Source organism: Chroicocephalus ridibundus, chromosome 2 (genome assembly GCF_963924245.1).
Source record: "Chroicocephalus ridibundus chromosome 2, bChrRid1.1, whole genome shotgun sequence".
Lineage (NCBI taxonomy): Eukaryota > Metazoa > Chordata > Aves > Charadriiformes > Laridae > Chroicocephalus > Chroicocephalus ridibundus.
Genome location: NC_086285.1, coordinates 169707000 through 169727202, shown reverse-complemented (window position 1 = coordinate 169727202; position 20203 = coordinate 169707000). Strand labels below are relative to the sequence as shown.

At 67.0% G+C, this 20203-nt stretch overlaps 1 protein-coding gene across 1 annotated transcript in view; it reads right to left on the bottom strand.

The window, feature by feature from the left end:
• Positions 1 to 3930: 3930 nt before the first annotated feature.
• The window catches only part of PLEC (plectin), a 37093-nt gene continuing 20820 nt past the window's right edge, over positions 3931 to 20203 (bottom strand). Inside the window, 7 exon segments of the mRNA XM_063327700.1 lie at positions 3931 to 11499; positions 12105 to 15485; positions 16921 to 17019; positions 17181 to 17285; positions 17407 to 17490; positions 18362 to 18718; positions 18806 to 18944. Of these exon segments, the coding sequence (XP_063183770.1) occupies positions 5170 to 11499; positions 12105 to 15485; positions 16921 to 17019; positions 17181 to 17285; positions 17407 to 17490; positions 18362 to 18718; positions 18806 to 18944 (10495 nt within the window). The 3' untranslated portion in view covers positions 3931 to 5169.

The following is a 20203-nucleotide window of genomic DNA, read 5'->3' as shown; positions in this document are numbered from 1 at the left end:
CAACCTGGGACACGGGAAACGCCAAAAAAAGGAGGACAAAGGTCTTTGGGGCGAGGGCAGCAGAGAGGTGTGGGGTCTCCGTCTCTGGAGATCTCCCAAACCCGCCTGGACGCACCCAACCTGCTCCGGGTGACCCCGCTGCCGCCGGAGCTGGGACGGGGGGGTCTCTGAAGGTCCCTCCGACCCCTAAAATCCTGGGATTCTGTGATTCGGAGCTGCCCGGCAGCAGCATCGTGCTGCCTTGGCGGGGGGGCACAGGTCCCGGCACCACCGGCGGCTGCACGGGTTGGAGCATTCACCGTTGGCACTGCCGCCGTCCCCACCGCGTCCCCAGCCTGCAGAGGTGGGGGGACCGGGCTCCGTGCCCTGGAGCGGGGTGGCCCGGGGGGGTCCCAGCGTCCCAGCACGTGCTGGGCATCTTATTGCCCTACAGCGAGGTCCGGCGCCCCGGCGAGGGGGGGGCGTGGGAGAGGCCGTGGCGGCTTTGTGGCAGCCGGGTGAGCGGCACAGCCAGTTCCCAGAGCAGGGGCCGGAGCCAGCAGCGCCCGGGGCAGCGCGCGGTGCGTGCCAGCGGGTCGCCGCGGCCACGCCTGGGACGGCAGCCACGGTCCCCCGCGCTCGGTGGGAGGGTGGATGCGACGGCACGCGGTGCCCGCTGCCGCCATGAAAAACCCTCCCCGCGGCGGGGGGACGCGGCACACCAGCATCGGTGTGAGCCGGCGACCGGCCGCACGCGCGGGGGGCGCGGGACCCCTCCAGGGCTGACCCACGGCCACGGCCGGCGCGGCGCCCGGCGCTTCGCGTGCCACCGCCCCAACGCTTCCATGCGCGGAGGGGCCGAAAGGGGCGAACTCCGGCCCCGGCGGGGGCGAGCCGAGCTGGCGGCGCATCAAAACCGGGAGGAGAATAGAGTTATCCATCATAATTAGCTCGGCCCAATTTCACGCTCGCTCAGACGCTCCCGGCGCGGGGTGCGGTGCCGCGGCAGCTGCTCACGGCCCCCTCGGTGGGGAAGGGCGTCCCCTCCGGCAAATGGGGCAGGGGGTTCCAAAGGCTGGGTCCAGGGGAGCCGCTGTGGGGCTGGGGGGGGGTTCTCCCCCCGGGAAGGGGAGCCGGACCCCAGAGATGCCGTGGGGAGGTGAGGGGCTGAGCCGGGGACGTGGAGGGGTCTCGGGGGGTCTCATGGGGTTTGGAGACGTGTCCGGCCTTGAGGGGGGGCAGGAAGGTGGGAAGGGGATGGGGAAAGTGCCGGGGGGGGTCAGGGAATACCTGAGGTGGAGCACGGCCCCGGGCAGGCAGTGCCACCCCCGGGGACCCGTCCCGCTGCCCTCCCCGGCCCCATCGTGAGCCCCCCCGGCCCCCAGCACAGGGGATGCTCCCCGCGTCCCCCCCGGCTGCATCCAACGGCCACCCCCTGCTGCAGCCGGCAGGGAGGGACGCGGCTGCCGGTGGCAGACGCCCGATGCAATTAACGTCCTCCCAAGCTGCTGCCATCTGTCCCGGCCCCGTCCCGCTGCTGCCAGCCAGACCCCGCCGACACCGGGCGACGCAGGGAGCCGGTGCCGCGCTCCAGTGCCCCCATCGCGGTGACGCCCAGCCTGGGCCGAGCGCTGGTACGTGGCTCGCGGGGCTGGAGAGACTCCTCGAGCCGTCCGTGCCAGCGCCCGCCAACCTCCCGAGCGGCGCCTGTGCCCGCGTCACCCAGCTTTGCCCGGGTTGTCCCTCACAAACCCCGCTGTCCCCCCGCCGGCGGCCCGGCCAGCTCGCCCTTGTCCCCTTGTCCTCGCAGCCCACCAGGGCTCCCCGACCGCGGCCGGCCCAGCCACGCCGGCTCCCGCGCTGCCGGGCTGAGGGAGCACCCACGGCACAGAGCCGCAGGCACGGCCCCGGCAGACAGCGGCAAGGGGTGGGAGTGCCTGGGGGGCCGGAGCCCCACCGCCGGAGGGACGGATCTGTCCCCGTGTCGAAGCCTCGGGAGCCTCTGCAGCACCGGCCGTGCCCGCACACCCCGGCCCCAAAACCAGGGACCCGCCGGCACGGGGCGGGAGAGACCCCGGCACCGCCACGCGGAGCAAACCCTGGCACCGGGAGCAGCGCTGGGGACAACCCTGCTCTGTGCCAGCAGCGCGGTGCTGGGGGATGCCGGGGCACGGCTGCGCCACACCAGATGCTCCGGTGCCCTGGCACGGCTGCACTGCACCAGTCAGAGCTCTGGTGCCCTGGCACAGCTCCACCATGACAGTCAGACCTCCGGTGACCGGGCTTGGCTCCACCACGCCGGTCAGAGCTCCGGTGCCCAGCCATGGTGCCACCATGTCGGTCAGAGCTCTGGTACCCCAGTATGGCTCCACCACGCCGGTCAGAGCTCCAGTGCCCAGCCATGGCTCCACCACGCCGGTCAGAGCTCTGGTGCCCCTGGCTCCACCATGCCGGTCAGAGCTCCTGGTGCCCCTGGCTCCACCATGACCCACGGCAGCATGCACCCCGGACAACGCGGCACACGGCATGAGATGCCCGGATGGCGCGGCACACGGCATGACCGGGAGCCCCCAGCTCGCACTGGCACCGGCCGCGGCGAGGCCGGGCCACGGGCAGCGGCGGGGAGCGAGGGCGAACAGACCACGCGGAGCGGGCGGCTGGTTTCATAGGATCTCTTTTACTGACCTCGCTGGGGAGAGCCATGGGTCCATACTGCATGTTTTACAAACACTCCACGGTATGTACAAGTCAGGTTTTAGTGTTTTGCCCCCCAAAAAAAAAAGAGATGCTTTTGGATTATTGATCAGCCCCAGCCGCCCCGACGGGAAGCGCCTGGGGAATGAGGGGAGCGCAGGGCCCCGAGGGAGCGGGACCCCGGCTCGGGCTGGCCCGTGGACCAGTCGCCCACATCAGCATGTCATGCAAAAGCAAAAGTGGATAATGAGAGTAATAACAACGAACGCTGAGGAGTAACACGACTCGATTCACAGGTGGCAGATGAGAGCGGGCAGGAAGGAGGAGAGGTGCTGCGGCGATCCGCGGCACCGCGCCGGGAGGAGGGGATGCACCGGGGCGAGGGGGAGGGGCTACGGCCACCGTGGGGGGCCGAGAGCAGGGGCTACGGCCCCCACAGCCCGAGCTAGCCCGGCCTGGCCACCGCTGCGTCACTTATTGCTTCAGCCCCTGCCCAGGGCCCGGTGGAGCCTGGCGGGGGCCGGGGTCTGCCGGGGGGGCCGGGGCACCTCGCTGCCGGCCGGGGGGCTCCGGTGCGGCCGGGCAGCCCCCGCGCCCTGGCAGCGCGGTGCCGGGTCTCTGCCCGGGGACTCGGCAAGTGCCAAGGGAGAGGGAGCGCGTCCCCGCGTCCTCAAGCGCGGTCCCACTTGCCCCGGGAGGGGGGTACGGGCTCCGTGGCAGCGGTGAGGGGAGTTGGGATGGACATCCAGCAACACTAAAACAAAGCGAACAGAAAAGATGGGATGAGACACGGAGAAGACTGGTCCACGAGATGAAGCCATCGAGCCCAGCCAGCAGAGCCGCGTGCCCGCCCCGCGCCAGCCTGCTCGCCCCCGCGCCGCCTCCGCCACCGACACCGCGGGGCGCAGCGCCGGCCCGGCACAACCACGGCCAGCAAGCCTTCACCGTGGGCCGCCGTATCCCAAACTACTTGGAGGGAGAACGACGCCCGCGGGACACCTCGGTGTCACCGCCGGGAGAACGCAGCGCCCAGCGAAAGCCCCGGCCCCAGCCCCGTGCGCCAGCGGCAACCCCGGCTCCGAAGAGAGAGACTGGAAAGGTTGGCGTTACCTGCGCCGGCGAGCGCGGCCGAGGAGCCGCCGCGTCCCACGCTCCCCTCGAGCCCATCCACGACTTGCTGACGCCGGAGACCCAGCTAAGGAACTCGCCCATCGGCACGGGGACTTCTCCGGTGGGACTGGAAAAAGAGGTCTGCCAGAGAGAGAGCGCGTTATCGCGGGCGAAGGGAAGACCGAGAGGGAAGGAACTGCCCCGAGGAGGAAAAGAGGAGTCCGGATTGACGCGGATCCGCCTTTTTAATGACAAGAGAGCACGCCGGGCTGCCGCAGCGTCCCACGACCCGCCCCGGGCACCGGGGGTCCCGCAGCCTCCGCGCCCCTCAGGGGGGTCCAGAGAGCCCCCGCGGCGAGGGGGGGCATGGCCGGGCAGCGGCTGGGTCTGGGCGCAGGAAGCTTTGGCAGCGCCGGCTCCGCCGAGCGCGGGCTCTGGCGGCCGCCTGTCAACTCAGGAAGCCAGGTCAGCGGTAAGAAATGAACCTTGTGCGGAGCACTTCCCAGATACACGGAGAGACAGACAGACAGACAGACGGACGGACGGGCGGGCGGGCAGCGGCAGGCGCGGCCACACCGGCACGCGGCGGCACCAGCCACGCCGGCGGGGAGAGCCAAGCGTGGCGGCAGCATCCCGGCGGGCTGGCGGAGGCGGCGGCGGGCGCGCGGCGAAGCCCCTCAGCGGGCGAAGCGGCGGCAGGTCCCTCCGCGCGGCGCAGAAGCAACCGGCAGCGCCAGCGCGCACTTACGGTCATGGCACCGGCTCTGCGGTGCGGTGATGTGCCGGGAGGCCAAGGCGGGGAGCCGGGGCAGCTGCGGGGCCGGGGTGCAGAGACCCCTCCTCGCCGCACTGTGCCGTGCCATGCCGAGGGCGGCTGGAAGGGGTCTGGGCGACAGCTCCGGCGCCGGTGCGGAGGGTCTGGATGTCCGGTGCGGAGCCGGTGATGTCCTCCTCCATCCCGCTGGCTGCGGCGCGCCGCGGGGACAGGGTGGTCTCCTCCTTCGGGGTGCGGGGGGGTGACGCCGTCGGGGTTAATTACAAACGAGTCGCTCAGTGGTTAGATGAAGATGACGGAACTGGTGTCCGGCTCTGCCCCGCGGTGTCCGAGCGGCCGGGCGGCATCGGCGCTGCCGAGGGCAGGAACGGCAGCGGGCTCCCGGGGCGGCAGGTCGGGGAGGGTAGTGTGTTTTCTCTCTCATCTCTTAATATACAAATACTGTCAGAACAATCATATATATTAATATATTAGTCTAGTCTTTTTGGTTAAACTTTAGGCACTGCTTTGGAAGAAGAATGGAGTTTAAAAGTTAAAAAAAAAAAATACTAGTGATTAGCCAGCAGCGTTGCCACATGCGGAGCGGGCGAGGCGGCGGGTTCCCCCGGGTTTCAGGCCAGGCAAAGCGGGGTCCCGGGGGTCCCGGGGCGCTCCCCGGTCACCTCCCGCCCGCAGCTCCCGCTCGGCAGGGACGGGGCGAGGGCGGCCGCCTCCACGGCGCCGGGCGGACCCGCGGCGTATCTGCGCCCGAAGCTGGAGGAAGAGTAGGAGGAGGACGAGAAGGTCATGGAGAAACCGGAGCCGGTGGCGTCGAAGCTCCCTCTCCTGGAGCCCGAGCGAGAGCCGGTCCGGGAGCCCGAGCGGGAGCCGGAGGTGGACCCGGCGCTGCTGACGTTGTAGGGGCTGTAGTAGCCCTTGCTGGACTGGGAGGAGGCCTCCAGCAGCCGCAAGCCGGTCCCGTCCTCGATCATGCTTCGGTCCATGGCGTCCTTGTAGGAGATCTTGAGCTTGGTTTTGGGGCAGGTGAGATACTTGGAGTAGGTGTTGACATCCCGCAGCTTCTGGGCCGTGCGCGCGTCGATGGTGCCCTTCTGCAGCGCCTCGTCCAAGGAGACGCGGCCCTCGACGTCGGGCTCAATCAGGCCCCCCGTCAGGTACTGCACCTCCAGGAAGCGCTGCCCGGCCTCGTAGTAGAGCCAGCCCTTCTTCAGGGCCTGGGCCGCCGACATCTTCGTCTTGGTCCGCGGGTCCTCGAAGCCGTAGAAGGCCTTCTGCGCCAGGTTGATGCGATCCACCATGATTTTGTCGACCAGGCCCTTGTTCACCGCGTCGGCGACGGAGCACTTGTCCCCGGTGTTGGGGTCGATGATGCCGCCGGTGCAGGCCTGGGCTTCCAGCAGCCTCTGCCCCGTGATGTTGTCCACGAGGTTGCGGCGCATCGCCTCCGTGATGGACACCTTCTCCAGGGTGTCGGTGTCCAGGATGCCCGCCACCGGCCCGGTCTCCTCGGTCGGGTCGCTCCACATGGATATCTGCGTTCGCATGGGGGCCGGGCTGGTGGTGTAGGAGGAGGACGATCCCACGGAGGACGACCGCGATCGGAAGCCGCTCATGTTGCCGGAGAGCATGTCAGCAAACTCGGTGATGGAGAGGGTGCCCGAGCGGTACTGGTCCAGGGCCGACTGGTCGATCAGGCCCTTGCCGATGGCATCGTCGATGTCGTACTGGCGCCCCGAGCGCCTGTCGATGATCATTGACTTCACCACGCCGTCGGAGGAGGAGGTGGTGATCTCCTCCCACTCGCACTCCTGCTCCGACAGCTCCAGGTAGGTCTGGTGGTCGATGAGGCCCTTGCGGTAGGCTTCGTACACGGACATCTCCTTGCCCGTCTCCGGGTCGACGATCACCACCCTGCGCTTGCGGACGGAGGACTTGGAGGAGGTCTTCCTCTCCCGCTTCTTCTCCTTCAGGGGCAGGAGGCAGAGGCCGGTCTCCGGGTCAGTGATGCACCGCTCCATCAGCTGCAGGTAGGTGAGGTTCTCCTCGGTGTTGGGGTCGAAGAAGCCCTTGGTGTCGTCGCTGGGATCCAGCAGGATCTCGTTCATCTCCTCATCAAAGAGGCCCCTCTTGTAGGCAATCTCCACAGGGAGGCGGTGGCTCTCCTCGGGATCGATTATGCCTCCCGTTGCAATCTGGGCCTCGAGCAAGCGGATCCCGTGGTCCTTCAGGATCAGACCCTTCTTCATGGCCTGGAAGAGGGAGATGAGCTTTCCGGAGTAGGGATCCCGGTAGCCGGTGACCGCCCTCTCAGCAGAGAGCAGCTTGTCCTTGAACTCGGGGCCCACGATGCCCATCCGCACGGCTTCCTCCACCGTCAGCTTGAGGCCCTTGATGGGGTCAATCACGTACCCGGTGGCTGCCTGCGCCTCCAGGAGCTCAAATGCGGTGCCTGGCCTGATGATACCCTTCTTCATGGCCTGGTAGACGGACAGCCGCTCCTTCGTGGAGTCCACATAGACACCGGCAATGCAGCTGGTGCCCTCCAGGAACTTCTTCAGGTTCTTAGAGACCTCCTCGATGGAGGTGAGGCCCTCCTGGAGGCGCTGGGCGGTGGCTTCGTCCATCACCTGTGAAAGGACCAGCTCCTCCACGGTGATCTGCTTCCGCAGCCCGCGGAAGGTGAGCTTCCTCGTGTCACAGAGCGGCAGCAGGAGGAGCCCCGTGTTCTCGTCCTTCCGGCACCGCTTCAGGAGCTGCGTGTAGCTGAGCTTCTCCTCCGTGGATGGGTCCACGTAGCTTCGCACCTCGCTGGGCTCGGACAGCATGTCGTAGGTGTCCTTGTTGATGAAGCCCCGCTGGTAGGCCACCTCCAGGGGCAGATGGAAGCCAAGGTGAGGGTCGATGATGCCACCGGTGGCTATCTGGGCGTCCAGGAGCTTGAGGGCCTCTTCGCTGGGAATGAGGTCTTTCTTCATGGCCTGGAAGATGGAAATCTTCTGTTCGCTGTAGGGGTCTCTGTAACCGGTCACGGCCCTCTCCGCAGACAGGAGGCGGTCATGGATTTCGGGCCCCACCACGCCTTTCCTGACCGCTTCATCGACAGTCAGCATCTCATTCTTCGTGGGGTCGATCATGAAACCAGTGGCAGCCTGGGCCTCCAGGAGGGAGCGGGCCACTTCGGAGTTGATCAGCCCCTTCTTCAGCGCCTGGTAGATACTGAGCTTCTGTTTGGAAGAGGGGATGTAGATGCCAGCCACACAGCCCGACCCGTAGAGGTACTTCCAGACAGTCTCCACATCCAGGAGCTCCCGGAAGGTTTTGGAGCCTTGCTTCAGCAGGTTGTAGATGTCTTGAGAGATGATCTTGGCCTCGTAGAGGTCCTCGGCCGTGATGCGGCGCCGGACGTAGTCGTAGGAGGTGAGATTCTGCTGCCTGATGATCTCAGTCTTCTCGATGATCTCAATGATGATGATGATCATGCGCTCCTTGGACACACGGCCCGACTGGAACTCCGCCATGAGCTGCTTCCGCTGCTCCTCAGGCAGCAGGTCCGAGTGCATGATCTCCCACAGCGACATGGAGGAGCCCGCCCTGCTGCCCACAGGGATGTCCACCTGCGTCTCTTCAAACACCTTCCGCGTCTCTGCTTCTGTGTACACCTGGGTGGTCTCCACCACTGTAGGCTTCTCAGGCTCCCGCAGCGGCAGCAGATACAGGCCTGTCTCAGGATCCTCGATGCACTTCTCCTTCAGCTGCATGTAGGTGAGGTTCTCCTGGGTGTTGGGGTCGAAGAAGCCCTTGGTGTCGTCGGTGGGGTCGGAGAGGGTCCGGTTCATTTCCTCATCCAAGTAGCCGCGGCGGTAGGCCACCTCCACGGGGAGGCGGTGGCTGTGCACGGGGTCGATGATGCCGCCGGTGGCGATCTGGGCCTCGAGCAGGCGGATGCCGTGCTCCTTGACGATGAGTCCTTTCTTCATGGCTTGGAAGAGGGAGATGGTGTTGCCCGAGTAGGGGTCCTTGTACCCAGTGACGGCCTTCTCAGCCGACAGCAGCTTCTCGTGCAGTTCAGGCCCAACGACACCAGCCTTCACGGCCTCGTTGACATACAGTTTCCGGTTCTTCACGGGATCGATCAAGAACCCGGTCGCTGCCTGGGCCTCCAGGAGGACCACGGCGGTGCTGGGCCTCAGCAGGTTCCTCTTCATGGCCTCGTAGATGTTCAGCTTCTCCTTGGTCGCCTCCACGTAGACGCCGGCAATGCAGTCGCTGCCATGCAGGAATCTCCTCACCGCATCTGTCTCAGAGAGGTCCTTCACCGATTTCTTGCCTTCCTTCAGCTGCTCGTACTGGGCTTTGCTAATGATGCGGGACTCCACCAGCTCGCTGGCAGGTACCGGTGCCCGGAGACCGCTGAACGTCAGCTTCTCCTGCTTTTTGGTCTCTGCCTCCTCGATGATGGTGATCACGATCTTGATGATCTTCTCGATGGTCACCTTGCCAGTCTTGTACTGTCGGAGCAGCTCCCGCCGGTGCTCCTCCGTGAAGTACTCGGAGTGGATCAGCTCCCAGATGGTCATTGTCTGCCCCTTCATGCTGCCCACTGGGACCTCTATGGTCGCCTTGTCAAAGCACTCCTTCGCCTGGCTGTCCGTGTAGACCTCCTCCTGCTGCGACTGGATGGCTTTGTCCGACAGGGGCAGCAGGCAGAAGCCGGTCTGCTTGTCACGGTGGCAGTTCTTCTGCAGCTGGGTGTAGGTGAGGTGCTCCTGGGTGTTGGGACAATAGAAAGCCTTGACGTCATCTCGGAGCTCGGACAGAGCCTCACGTATCTCAGGGTCCAGGTAGCCCCGCTTGTAGGCGACCTCGAGCGGGAGCCGGTGGCTGTTCACGGGATCGACGATGCCTCCGGTGGCGAGCTGGACGTCCAGCAGACGGACCCCGGTGTCACTGGGGATGAGGCCCTTCTTGAGCGCCTGATAGAGGGAAACCGTCTGGCCCGTATAGGGGTCCTTGTAGCCAGTCACTGCCTTCTCTGCAGACAGCAGCTTCTCGTGAAACTCCGGCCCCACCACCTCGGCCTTCACTGCCTCGTCAACGGAGAAGAGCTTGTTCCTCACGGGGTCGATGATGTAGCCGGTGGCAGCCTGCGCTTCCAGCAGGGACAGGGCGATCTCTGGCTTCAGCAGGTTTCTCTTCAGGGCCTCGTAAAAGGTGAACTTCTGGCCGCTCGACTCCACAAGGACACCGGCAATGGCATCCGTGCCCTTCAGGTACTGCCGCACAGACTCCATCTCCGCCACGTCCTTCACAGACTTCTTGCCCTGGTGCAGCTGGTTGTAGAGGTCCTTGTTGATGATTTTGCTCTCCAGCAGCTCCGCGGCGGGCACCGGCGCCCGGAGGCCCTCGAAGCACATCTGGCTCTTCTTCTCGCTTTCCTCCACAACCGTGATGATGATCTTAATGATCTTCTCCACCGTGATCTTGCCAGTCCTGTACTGCTGGATCAGGTCTCGCCTTTGGTCCTCAGTGAAGTATTCAGAGTTGATGAGCTCCCAGATGGTCATCGTCTTCCCTTGGAACTTGCCAAAGGGTGCCGTCACCGTGGCCTTCTTAAAGACGTCCTTAGCTTCTTTGTCGGTGTAGACCAGCTCTCTTGCTTTGGCCGCCTGGTCAGTGAGGGGCAGGAGGCACAGCCCCGTGTCCGGGTCAGTCACGCACCGCTCCATGAGCTGCAGGTAGGTGAGGTTCTCCTGGGTGTTGGGGTCGAAGAAGCCCTTGGTGTCGTCGGTGGGGTCGGAGAGGACCTGGTTCATCTCCTCATCGAAGTAGCCCCGCTTGTAGGCGGCTTCGACAGGCAGGCGATGGCTGTTGACGGGGTCAATGATGCCGCCGGTGGCGATCTGGGCCTCCAGCAGGCGGATGCCGTGCTCCTTGACGATGAGATCCTTCGTCATGGCCTGGAAGAGGGAGATCTTGTCGCCCGTGTAAGGATCCTTGTAGCCGGTCACCGCCCGTTCAGCAGACAGCATCTTATTGTGCAGTTCTGGCCCAATCACTCCCTCTCTCACCGCCTCGTTCACCGAGAGCCTCGCGTTTCGCACAGGGTCAATTATGAAGCCGGAGGCGGCCTGGGCCTCCAGGAGGACCAGTGCGGTGCCTGGGCTGAGCAGCTTCTTCTTCATGGCTTCATAGATGCTCATCTTTTGATTGGTGGGTTTGATTAACAAACCGGCGATGCTGCTGTTGCCCTGCAGGTACTTCTTGATATCTTCCCTCTGCGAGAGCTCGCCGACACTTACAACGCCCTTCGTCAACTTGTCCAAGTTCTCCTTGCTCAAAATGCCGGCATCAGCCAGCTTCTCTGCAGACACCTTCTGGCGGATGCCCTCAAACGCAAACTCCGGCTCCCCGTTCTGCGCTAAGCCATCCACCGCGTCTCTGCCGTTGGGCACAGCTTTGATATCCGGCAGCTGCGTCGTGGTAACCGTTGCCTCCTCGGGCAGGTCGTCCGTCTGGATCATGATCTCCCGTGTCTGGGCCAGGGCGGCCTTGTACTCTTCCTGCATCTGCTCGAGCCTCTCCCTGAGCTTCTTGTTCTCCTCTTCCAGGAGTTTCTCCTGCTGCTGCCGCTGCCTTTCCAGCTGCTGCAGCTCCTCCTGCTTGTGCCGGACGTTTTCCTCTGCTTCTTGTTGATGCTTCTTGGCTTCGTCCAGCATGGCTTTCAGCTGCTGCTTCTCCTGCTCCATCTCCTTCTGCTGCCGCTCCTGCTCCGCCTTCAGGTTCTGGGCTTTGTCCACCTCGTCTTTAAAGAGCTTCTCCAGCTTCGCCTTCTCCTCCTCGATGAACTTCTCCTTCTGCAGCAGGGCGTCCTTCTCCGTCAGGAAGGTCTGCTGGAGGAGCTGGGTCTCCTGGCGGAGCTGCGCCTCCTGGGCCACCTGCATCTGGGGTGGGAGAGAGGAGAGCAGGGTGAGGTGGCACTGCCCGCCCAGGAGGGCAGCGCCAGGGGGGCAGCGGGGCGGGCTGGGCTGGGGGGACGGGCAGCAGGGGAGGCAACGGGCCGGTCGGGGTGCAGTCACCCGACCGCTCTGCTAACGCAGGTTAGGAGTCAGGGGAGCAGAGCCAGGGTTAGGGAGCCACAGCAAACAACACGCGGGTGCAACGAGCAGGGACAAGACACGAGCTCTGCTGCGGGGGGGGGCAGGGAGCTGGGGACGGCTCCCGTCTAACGGAGCGGAATACGGGTGGCGGGGATCATCCCTCCGCAGCAGGAGCTGCCGGCAGCAGGAGAGGGCAGGGGGTGGGACAGTCCCGCCCCGACTCCTCCCCGCTGGGTTTGCCGGGATGAACGCGACGCTGGCCCTGTGCGTGCCCTTGACCCACGCAACGGGATCCAGCCCCACAAGCAGCCGCTCGCCGTGACCCCTGGCAGGGGGGGGACAGACACCGGGTCCTCCCAGAGCCCCGCTGTGCCGGGACGTGGCGTGGGGCAGCTGGGGAGAGGGAAGGCCACCACCACCAGCGCTAAGGGGGACCCGTAGCCCAGTACCTCCTCCGCCTTCTGCTGCAGCAGCGCCGCCTCCTGCTTCAGCTTCTCCTTCTCCTGCTCCAGGTCGGCGATGGCCTTCCGCAGCTTCTCGGCGTCCTGGTCGCTCTGTTGCCGCTGGATCTCCAGCGTGTGCACCAGCGTCATCTTCTCCTGCGTGGCCAGCTCGGTCTCGTGCAGCCTGCCGCTGATCTCCTCCGCCTGCTTCTTGAACCGCTTGGCTTCCTCCTCGGCCTTGGCCTGGGCCATGCTCATCTCCGCCACGTGCAGCTTGAGGCGCTCAGCCTCGGCCGTGATCTCCAGCTGCCGCCGGCGCTCGGCCTCCAGGGTTTTCTGGAAGCCCTCGGTCTCCTCGGCCAGGCGCTGCTGCATCTGCTCCTTGTCCTCCTGCAGCCGCTTGGCGTGCTCCTGCGCCAGGTCCTTCTGCTTCTGCAGCATCTCGGCCTCGGCCTTCAGCCGCGTGGCCTCCTGCACCGCCTGCATCTTCTCCTTCAGCATCTTCTCCGCCAGCGCCCGCTGCTGCGCCAGGTCGTCCTCGGCCAGCTGGCGCATGCGGGCGGCCTCCTGGGCCTCCACGCTGAGCCGGGCGACCTCCTCCGCCACCTGCTTCATCTTCTCGGCCTCCTCCGCCAGGAACTTCTGCGTGTTGTCCTTGTCCTTGAGGATGAGCGCCTTGTTCTCCTCCTCGATGCGGCTCTTCAGCTTGGCCAGCTCCTCCATCTGCACCCGGACCTTGAAGAGCTCCTCCTCCACCTGGGCCTTCTGCCGGACGGCGTCCGTCACCTCCTCCTTCAGCCGCTGCAGCTCCTCGTCCAGGATGCCCTTCTGGTGGTCCGTCTCATCCAGCTGCAGCTTCACCTTGGTGAGCTCCTGCTCCACCTGCGCCTTCTGCCGCAGGGTCTGCTCGGCGAACTTCTTGTGCTTCTCCATCTCGGCGTCCGCCAGCTGCTTCTGCCGCAGGGCCGCCTGCTCCGCCTGCGCCCGCTTGGCCGCCTCCAGCTCGGCCTCCTTCCGCAGCTTCTCCGCGTCCGCCTGGGCCTGCGCCTGGGCCTGCGCCTCCTCCTCCGCCCGCTGCTTCAGCCGCTCGGCCTCCTCCACCCGCTGCCGGGAGAGGCCGGCCTCCTGCTCCGCCTTGCTGCGGGCGAACTCGGCCTCCTCGGCCGCCCGCCGTGCCCGCTCGGCCTCCTCCCGCAGCCGCTCCACCAGGCTCTGCTCCTGCTGCCGCGTCTGCAGCAGCTCCTGCTCCTTCTGCTGCACGGCGGCCAGGTGGGCCTTCTCCTCCGCCGCCAGCCGCTTCTGCGCCGCCTCCCGCGCCAGCTGGATCTGCCGCTCCGACTCCCGCTCCGCCAGCTCCTTCTGCCGCCGGGCCTCCTCCACCATGGCCTTCAGCCGCTCCACCTCCTCCAGGGCCAGCCGCCGCTGCCGCCCGGCCTCCTCCTCGGCCGCCAGGATGGCCTGCACCTTCTCCTCGGCCTCCCGCCGCCGGGCCTCCTCCTCCAGCGCCAGCGCCCGCTGCCGGCCGGCCTCCCGCTCCGCCTGCTCCCGGCTGCGCTGCACCTCCTCCGCCTCCCCGCGGATGCGGCTCAGCTCCCGCTCCAGCTCGCTCTTGCCGGCCGAGGCCTTCTCGAAGCTGGCCTTCAGGGCGCGGATCTCCTCCTCCACCTGCCGCCGCTGCCGCAGGGTGTCCTCCACCAGCCCCTTCTGCCGCTCCAGCTCGCTCTCCGAGGAGCGCTTCAGCAGGGCGATCTTCTCCTCGATGTCCTGCTTGTGCTGGGCCGCCTGCTCCTCCAGCAGCTTGCGCTGGTAGGCCTCGTCCTCCGCCAGCCGCCGCAGCCGCTCGTTCTCCGCCTCCTTCTCCTTCAGGGCGATCTCCGCCTCCGCCTTCAGCCGCGAGGCCTCGTTGATGGCCGCCAGCTTCTCCTTCAGGATGCGCTCGGCCTCGGCCCGCTGCCGGCCGGCCTCCTCCTCCGCCAGCTGCCGCTGCCTCTTGGCCTCCTCGGAGAGGGCCCGCAGCCGGGCGGCCTCCTCGGCCAGCTCCCGCAGCTTGCTGGCCTCGGCCTCCAGCCGCTGCTTGGACTTCTCGCTGGTGGAGCGCGACTCCTCCTCCGTCCTGGCCTTGCTCTCCAGCAGCACCTCCATCTCGGCCCGCAGCTTGGCCAGCTCTTCCTCCAGCTCCTTCCTCTTCTGGATGGCCTGGCTCACCTCCTCCTTCAGCCGGGACTGCTCCTCCTCCAGGAGCAGGCGCTGCTGCTCCCCGTTCTCCATCTCCGCCTTCAGCCGGATCAGCTCCTGCTCCGCCGCCAGCTTCTGCTGGGCCGTGCCCTCCGCCAGCTCCCGCTGCTTCTCCAGCTCCTCCTCTGCCAGCTCCTTCTGCCGCAGGGCGGCCTCCTCCGCCTTGGCCCGCTTGCGGGCCTCCCGCTCCGCGTCCTCCTTCTGCTTCTCTGCCTCCTCCTGCGCCAGCGCCTTCTTGTGGGCCACCTCCTCCGCCTGCAGCCGCAGCCGCAGCGCCTCGTTGGCCTTCTGCCGCCAGCGCTCCAGCTCCTTCTCAGCCTCCTCCCGCGACTGCTCGGCCTCCTCCTGCTGCCTCTTCAGCCGCCCGGCCTCCTCCTGCAGCTGGGCCACCGCCATGTGCTCCTGCTGCAGCGACAGCTCCAGCTGCGCCGTCTTCTCGGCGAAGGAGAGCCGCTTGCTCTGCAGCTCGGCCTCGGCGCTCCGCTGGGCCACCTCCTGGGCCACCTGGATCTGCCGCTCCTTCTCGGCCTCCGCCTGCCGCATCCGCCGCTCGGCCTCCTCCGCCTGCAGCCGCAGCTCCTCCAGGTCGGCCACCGCCTTCTGCTTCTCCCGCGCCGCCTCCCGCTCCGCCTGCACCTTGCGCTTCAGCTCCTCCTCCGCCTCCCGCTTCTTCTGGCTCTCCTCCTTCACCTGCCGGCGCAGGCGCTCGGCCTCCTCCTGCGCCTGCCTCTTCTGCCGCTCGGCCTCCTCGGCGCGGGCCCGCAGCTCCCGCAGCTCCGTCTCGGCGCCCGCCCGCTGCTTCTCGGTGCTCTCCAGCTGCAGGCGGATGAGGCGGATCTCCTCCTCCACCTTCTTGCGGTTGTACTCGGCCTCCTCGATCAGCTTGACCTTGGACTGGATCTGGTGGTCGGAGTTCTGCCGCAGCTGCAGCAGCTCCTGCTGGATGTTCTGCTTCTGCTGCTCGGCGTCCACGGCCACCACCTCCCGCCGGGTGACCTCCTCCTGCATGCGGAGCTGCAGCTCCCGCGCCTCCGCCTCCGCCTGCGCCTTGGCTTTGGCGTGGGCCTCGGCCAACTGCCGCTGCTTCTCCAGCTGGGCCTCCACCTCCGCCAGCCGCTGCCTCTCCTCCTCCTTCAGCTTCTCGGCGGCTTTCTGGAGGGGAAAGAGGGTGCAGGGAAAACAAGAGAGAGGGGAGAGAAGAGAGAAATCACAAGGGATGCGACCGAGCCCCCGGCGTCAACGCCGGCCACAACCACGCACCACCGAGAGACGGCACGGTGCAGGGCGGAGGATGCGCATGGAATGGCTTCGGCTCCCTGGGCCTCCCCACGAGCTGGAGGCGGTGACGCCAGCTTCCAGAAGACGCGTGGCAGACAAGGGGACACGCGACTACCGTGTCGCACGCAGCGCAGCGCGGGGCGGACAGGCGACAGGACCCAGACAGCGGTGCGGAAGCGAAGATGGCCCGCGTACCACAGAGAAAGGGATGGAGCGCGAGCAAAGCCCCAGCCGATGGAGACAGACGCGAGCAGCTTGCACACCAGCACCGTGCCCGCTGCCGAGCCTCCTCCCGCGCTCGCCGGGGCTCCCCGGGCGAGAGGGGCCGGCGCGGAGAGCCATCACCGTGGGGGAACGACAGAGGCAGCCGGAGCACCGGGGAGAGCGGGACAGAGGGGAGCGGGTGCCGAGGGAGGGAGGTGCCAGCGGAGCTTTCCCTGCCGGGAAAGCCGCGACGACGTGGAGAGCAACCCAAGCTCCGGCCCATGCTGGCCCAGGTGGCCCAAATCCCGCCCTCACTGCCCGTTCCAGCTGCCGAAGGGCCGCGTGGCTCGTGCGTGGCTTGCGGCCGTGCCGCAGAGCGCTCGTGCCGCATGCACCGTGAGCGAGGCAGCGCCCGGGCTCGGGCAGCGCGTGCGGGTGAGCAGGACGCCCGTGCCACGGGGACGGGTCCCCAAAGGCGCAGCGAGGGCAGCGCAGGGCGAGGAGCGCGGGGGCTCTCCGGAGAGCGGGGGGAAGCGCAGGCTGCTGGCGGCCATGGGGTGAGGCGGAGGGGCGGCGTGGGGAGGGGGGGGGCACATGCGCAGAGTGAGTACCTGGTGCAGGGAGGCCAGAGTCATCCTGGTTTTTTACCCTCCATTAGATTCCCCACCAACACAAACATCCCCCAAGACAAAGCACTGGCAAAGCGGCTCGACTTCCAAGGGCAGAAACCAAGAGTTAGAGAGGTTACGGAGAGAGAGGACAGGCGGAGGACAGGCGAGGGCCCGGCCCCGCCGCGCCCCAGCACAGCCGTCATGCCAAGGCAGATGCCGACCGCGCTACGTGTATCTGGGAAGTGCCTCCTACCACCAGTCACGCCAGAGCCCGGCGGTGCCCGGAGCCGGCTCTACACACCGGCCCCCTGGGCTCGGAGACCCGCTGCGCCCAGAGCCAGCGGCTTCGGTCCCGGGGAGCCCGGCCGGGAGCGGGGTTAGCGGCCGTGGGCCAGCGTTAGTGATGGAGGGGGGGCCGGCAGTCACCATGAACCGCGTTCCCCGCCGTGACGCAGCCGGAGGCATGCCACCCCGCGCGCCCGCCGCGTCCCTACCTCCTCCTCCTCCAGCCGCCGCAGCGTCTCGGTGATGAACTTGATGTACTGGCTGGTGAGCGTGGTCAGCTCGCTGTACCGCGTCCGCAGCTCCACGTACTGCGGAGGACGGCAATGGTCAACCCCGGCACCCCGGCGGCGGCGGGGCCGGAGGGAGGCGAGCCCGCGGGCCAGCCTCGACGTGCCCACCCCTTCGGCAAGGGGCTGCAGCCCCCCGGCTCCCGGGGAAGGAGCTGCGGCCTCCGGGACCCCCCCCTCACCTCCTGGATGATGCTGTCGGACGCCGACTGCACTTTGGGCTTCTTGGCCGGAGAGGCCATCGGCTCCACCTGCGCCTTGAAGGTCACCAGCTGCAGCTCGTAGTCCTGCGGGCGAGAGGGGTCCTCAGCTCGCCAGCCACGTCCCCAGCGAGCCCCCCCGGCCCCTCCCGAGCCCTCCCCCCGCCATTTGCCCCGGCACCCCAGGGGGGGACAGCCCCGCGCACACCTTGATGGCGTCGATGTACTGCTTGGCGTAGCGCTGGCACTCCTCCACCTTCTCCTTGTTGCGGTCGCACTCCTCCAGCAGTTTCTGGGGAAACACGCCGGGGTGAGCTCAGCCGCCCCATGGCCGCCCCGCCACGGCCAGGGACAGACGAGTGCACCGGCCCCGCTCGCCCCGGTGCCGGCACTTACTGAATCCCAGGATTTTAGGGGTCGGAGGGACCTTCAGAGACCCCCCCGTCCCAGCCCCGGCGGCAGCGGGGTCACCCGGAGCAGGTTGGGTGCGTCCAGGCGGGTTTGGAAGATCTCCAGAGACGGAGACCCCACACCTCTCTGCTGCCCTCGCCCCAAAGACCTTTGTCCTCCTTTTTTTGGCGTTTCCCGTGTCCCAGTTTGTGCCCGTTGCCCCTCGTCCCGGCCCCGGGCACCACCGGGAAGAGCCCGGCCCCGTCCCGCTGCCGCCCCACCTTGCAGTGTTTATCGGCGCTGACGAGACCCCCCCTCGCTCGTCTTTTTTCCAGGCTGAAGAGACCCAAATCCCTCGGCCCTTCCTCAGCACAGAGACGCTCCCGGCCCTCGTCATCCTCGCGGCCCCCGCCGGACTCTCCCCAGCAGTTCCCCGTCCCGCCGCAACTGGGGGGCCCGGCACCGGCCCCAGTGCTCCAGCTGTGGCCCCCCCAGGGCAGGGCAGAGCAGAGCGGGAGGATGAACCTCCCCCCGCCTGCCGGCCACGCTCTGCTCCGTGCCCCCCAGGAGACCGTTGGCCGCGTCGGCCACGAGGGCACGTCGCCGGCCCCCGGGCAACTTGGTGTCCCCCAGGATTCCCAGGTCTCCCCGCAGAGCTGGTTCCCAGCGGGTCCCCCCGGCCCGGCCCGGTCCCTGGGGCTGTTCCCCCCCCGGCAGGACCCTGCCCTGGCCCTTGTTGCACCTCCTGAGGTCCCTCACCGCCTCTTCCTCACCTTCTCCTGCAGCAGCTGCTCCCGCACGGTCTGGCTGTCGGTGATGGGCACCGCCTGGATCTTCTCCTGCCGCTGCTTGGCGTCCTGGATCCAGCGGAGCAGCCCGTCGCAGCTCTCCCGGTAGTACCGCAGCTGGCGGCCCAGCTGGTCCAGCTCGCGCTGCCGCAGGTCGGTCTGGGCCAGCACGGCCTGCCAGCGCTCCAGCAGCTGCTGGACCCGCTCCCGGTACCGGTCCAGGTCCACGTCACGCTCGCTGTGGCCACGGACCATCCGCTCGTTGACCTCCTTGGCCTTGCTCAGGTCGGTCTCCAGCGTGTTGAAGAAGGGCTGGTGCCCCTCGGCCTGGGCGCGCAGCCGCTGCGGCAGACGGAGAAGCGGGGATCAGCCCCGGCACCGCCGGCTCCCCTGGCCGTCCCCCCGGCACGGTGACGCCCCAGCCCTTACCTTCAGCTCGGCCTTGCTGGCCTCCAGCTCCTTGAGGTCAGCCGGCACGGTCTGCACGTCCTTCAGCTGGTCCTCGTACTTCTTGACCAGCTCCTCCGCCCCCTGAGTGCTGCGGATCACCAGGTTGATGGTCTTCAGCCTGCGGAGAGAGGGGACGGTCGGACGGGAAGGGCAGGACATGCCGGCACAGCCCGCGTCATAGAGTCACCGAAGGGTTTGGGCGGGAAGGGACCTTAAAGGCCACCCAGTGCCACCCCCTGCCCTGGGCAGGGCCACCTCCCACCAGCCCAGGTTGCCCAAAGCCCCGTCCAACCTGGCCTTGAACCCCTCCAGGGATGGGGCAGCCACAGCTTCTCTGGGCAACCTGGGCCAGGGGCTCACCAGCTCCGTCATGGAGAATTTCTGCCTTATTTTTAATCTCAATCTTCCCTCTTTTGGTTTAAAACCCTTCCCCCTCGTCCCGTGGCTCCCCTCCCTGCTCCAGAGTCCCTCCCCAGCTTTCCCGGAGCCCCTTGAGGGCCTGGAAGGGGCTCCATGGTCTCCCAGGAGATTTTCTGTGCTGCCAGCGCACGGTGCCGGCTCATGGGCAGCGTTTCCCCCCCCCCCAGCCCCCCCAAGCCCTTCTCTCAGGGCTGCTCTCCATCCCCCCACCCCCAGCCGGGGCTGGCACCGGGGGCTGCCCCCACCCTGCACTGGGCCCGGTTGGACCCCAGGAGGTTCCCGTGGGGCCACCTCTCCAGCCTGTCCAGGTCCCTCTGGGTGGTGTCCCGTCCCTCAGCCGTGTCCCCGCCCCGCACAGCCTGGCGTCACCCACAAACGTGCTGAGGGTTTGCTCCATCCCACTCTCCGTGCGCTGATGGCGATATTAAGCAGTGCTGGTCCCAGCACTGACCCCCGAGGGACACCACTTGTCACCGATCTCCAGCTGGACACTGAGCCGTTGGCCACCACCCTCTGGATGTGACCATCCGACCAACCATTCGACCGATTCCTCATCCACCGAAGAGCCCACCCGTCAAATCCATCTCTCTCCAATTTAGAGAGAAGGATGGTGGGGGGGACCCTGGCAAAGGCCTTAGAGAAGCACCGGCAGATGCCACAGAATAGAATCACGGAATCGCAGAACCTTCATGGTTGGGAAAGACCTTCGAGATCATCGAGTCCAACCAAACGACCTACGATCCCTGTCACTAGAGCATGCCCTGAAGTGCCACATCTAGACGTTTCTTAAACACCTCTAGGGATGGTGACTCAACCACTTCCCTGGGCAGGCTGTGCCAGTGCCTGACCACTCTTGCAGTAAAGTCATTCCTCCTAATCTCTAATCTAAACCTCCCCTGCCGCAGCTTCAGACCATTTCCTCTGGGCCTGTCATCATTCACCTGGGAGAAGAGGCCA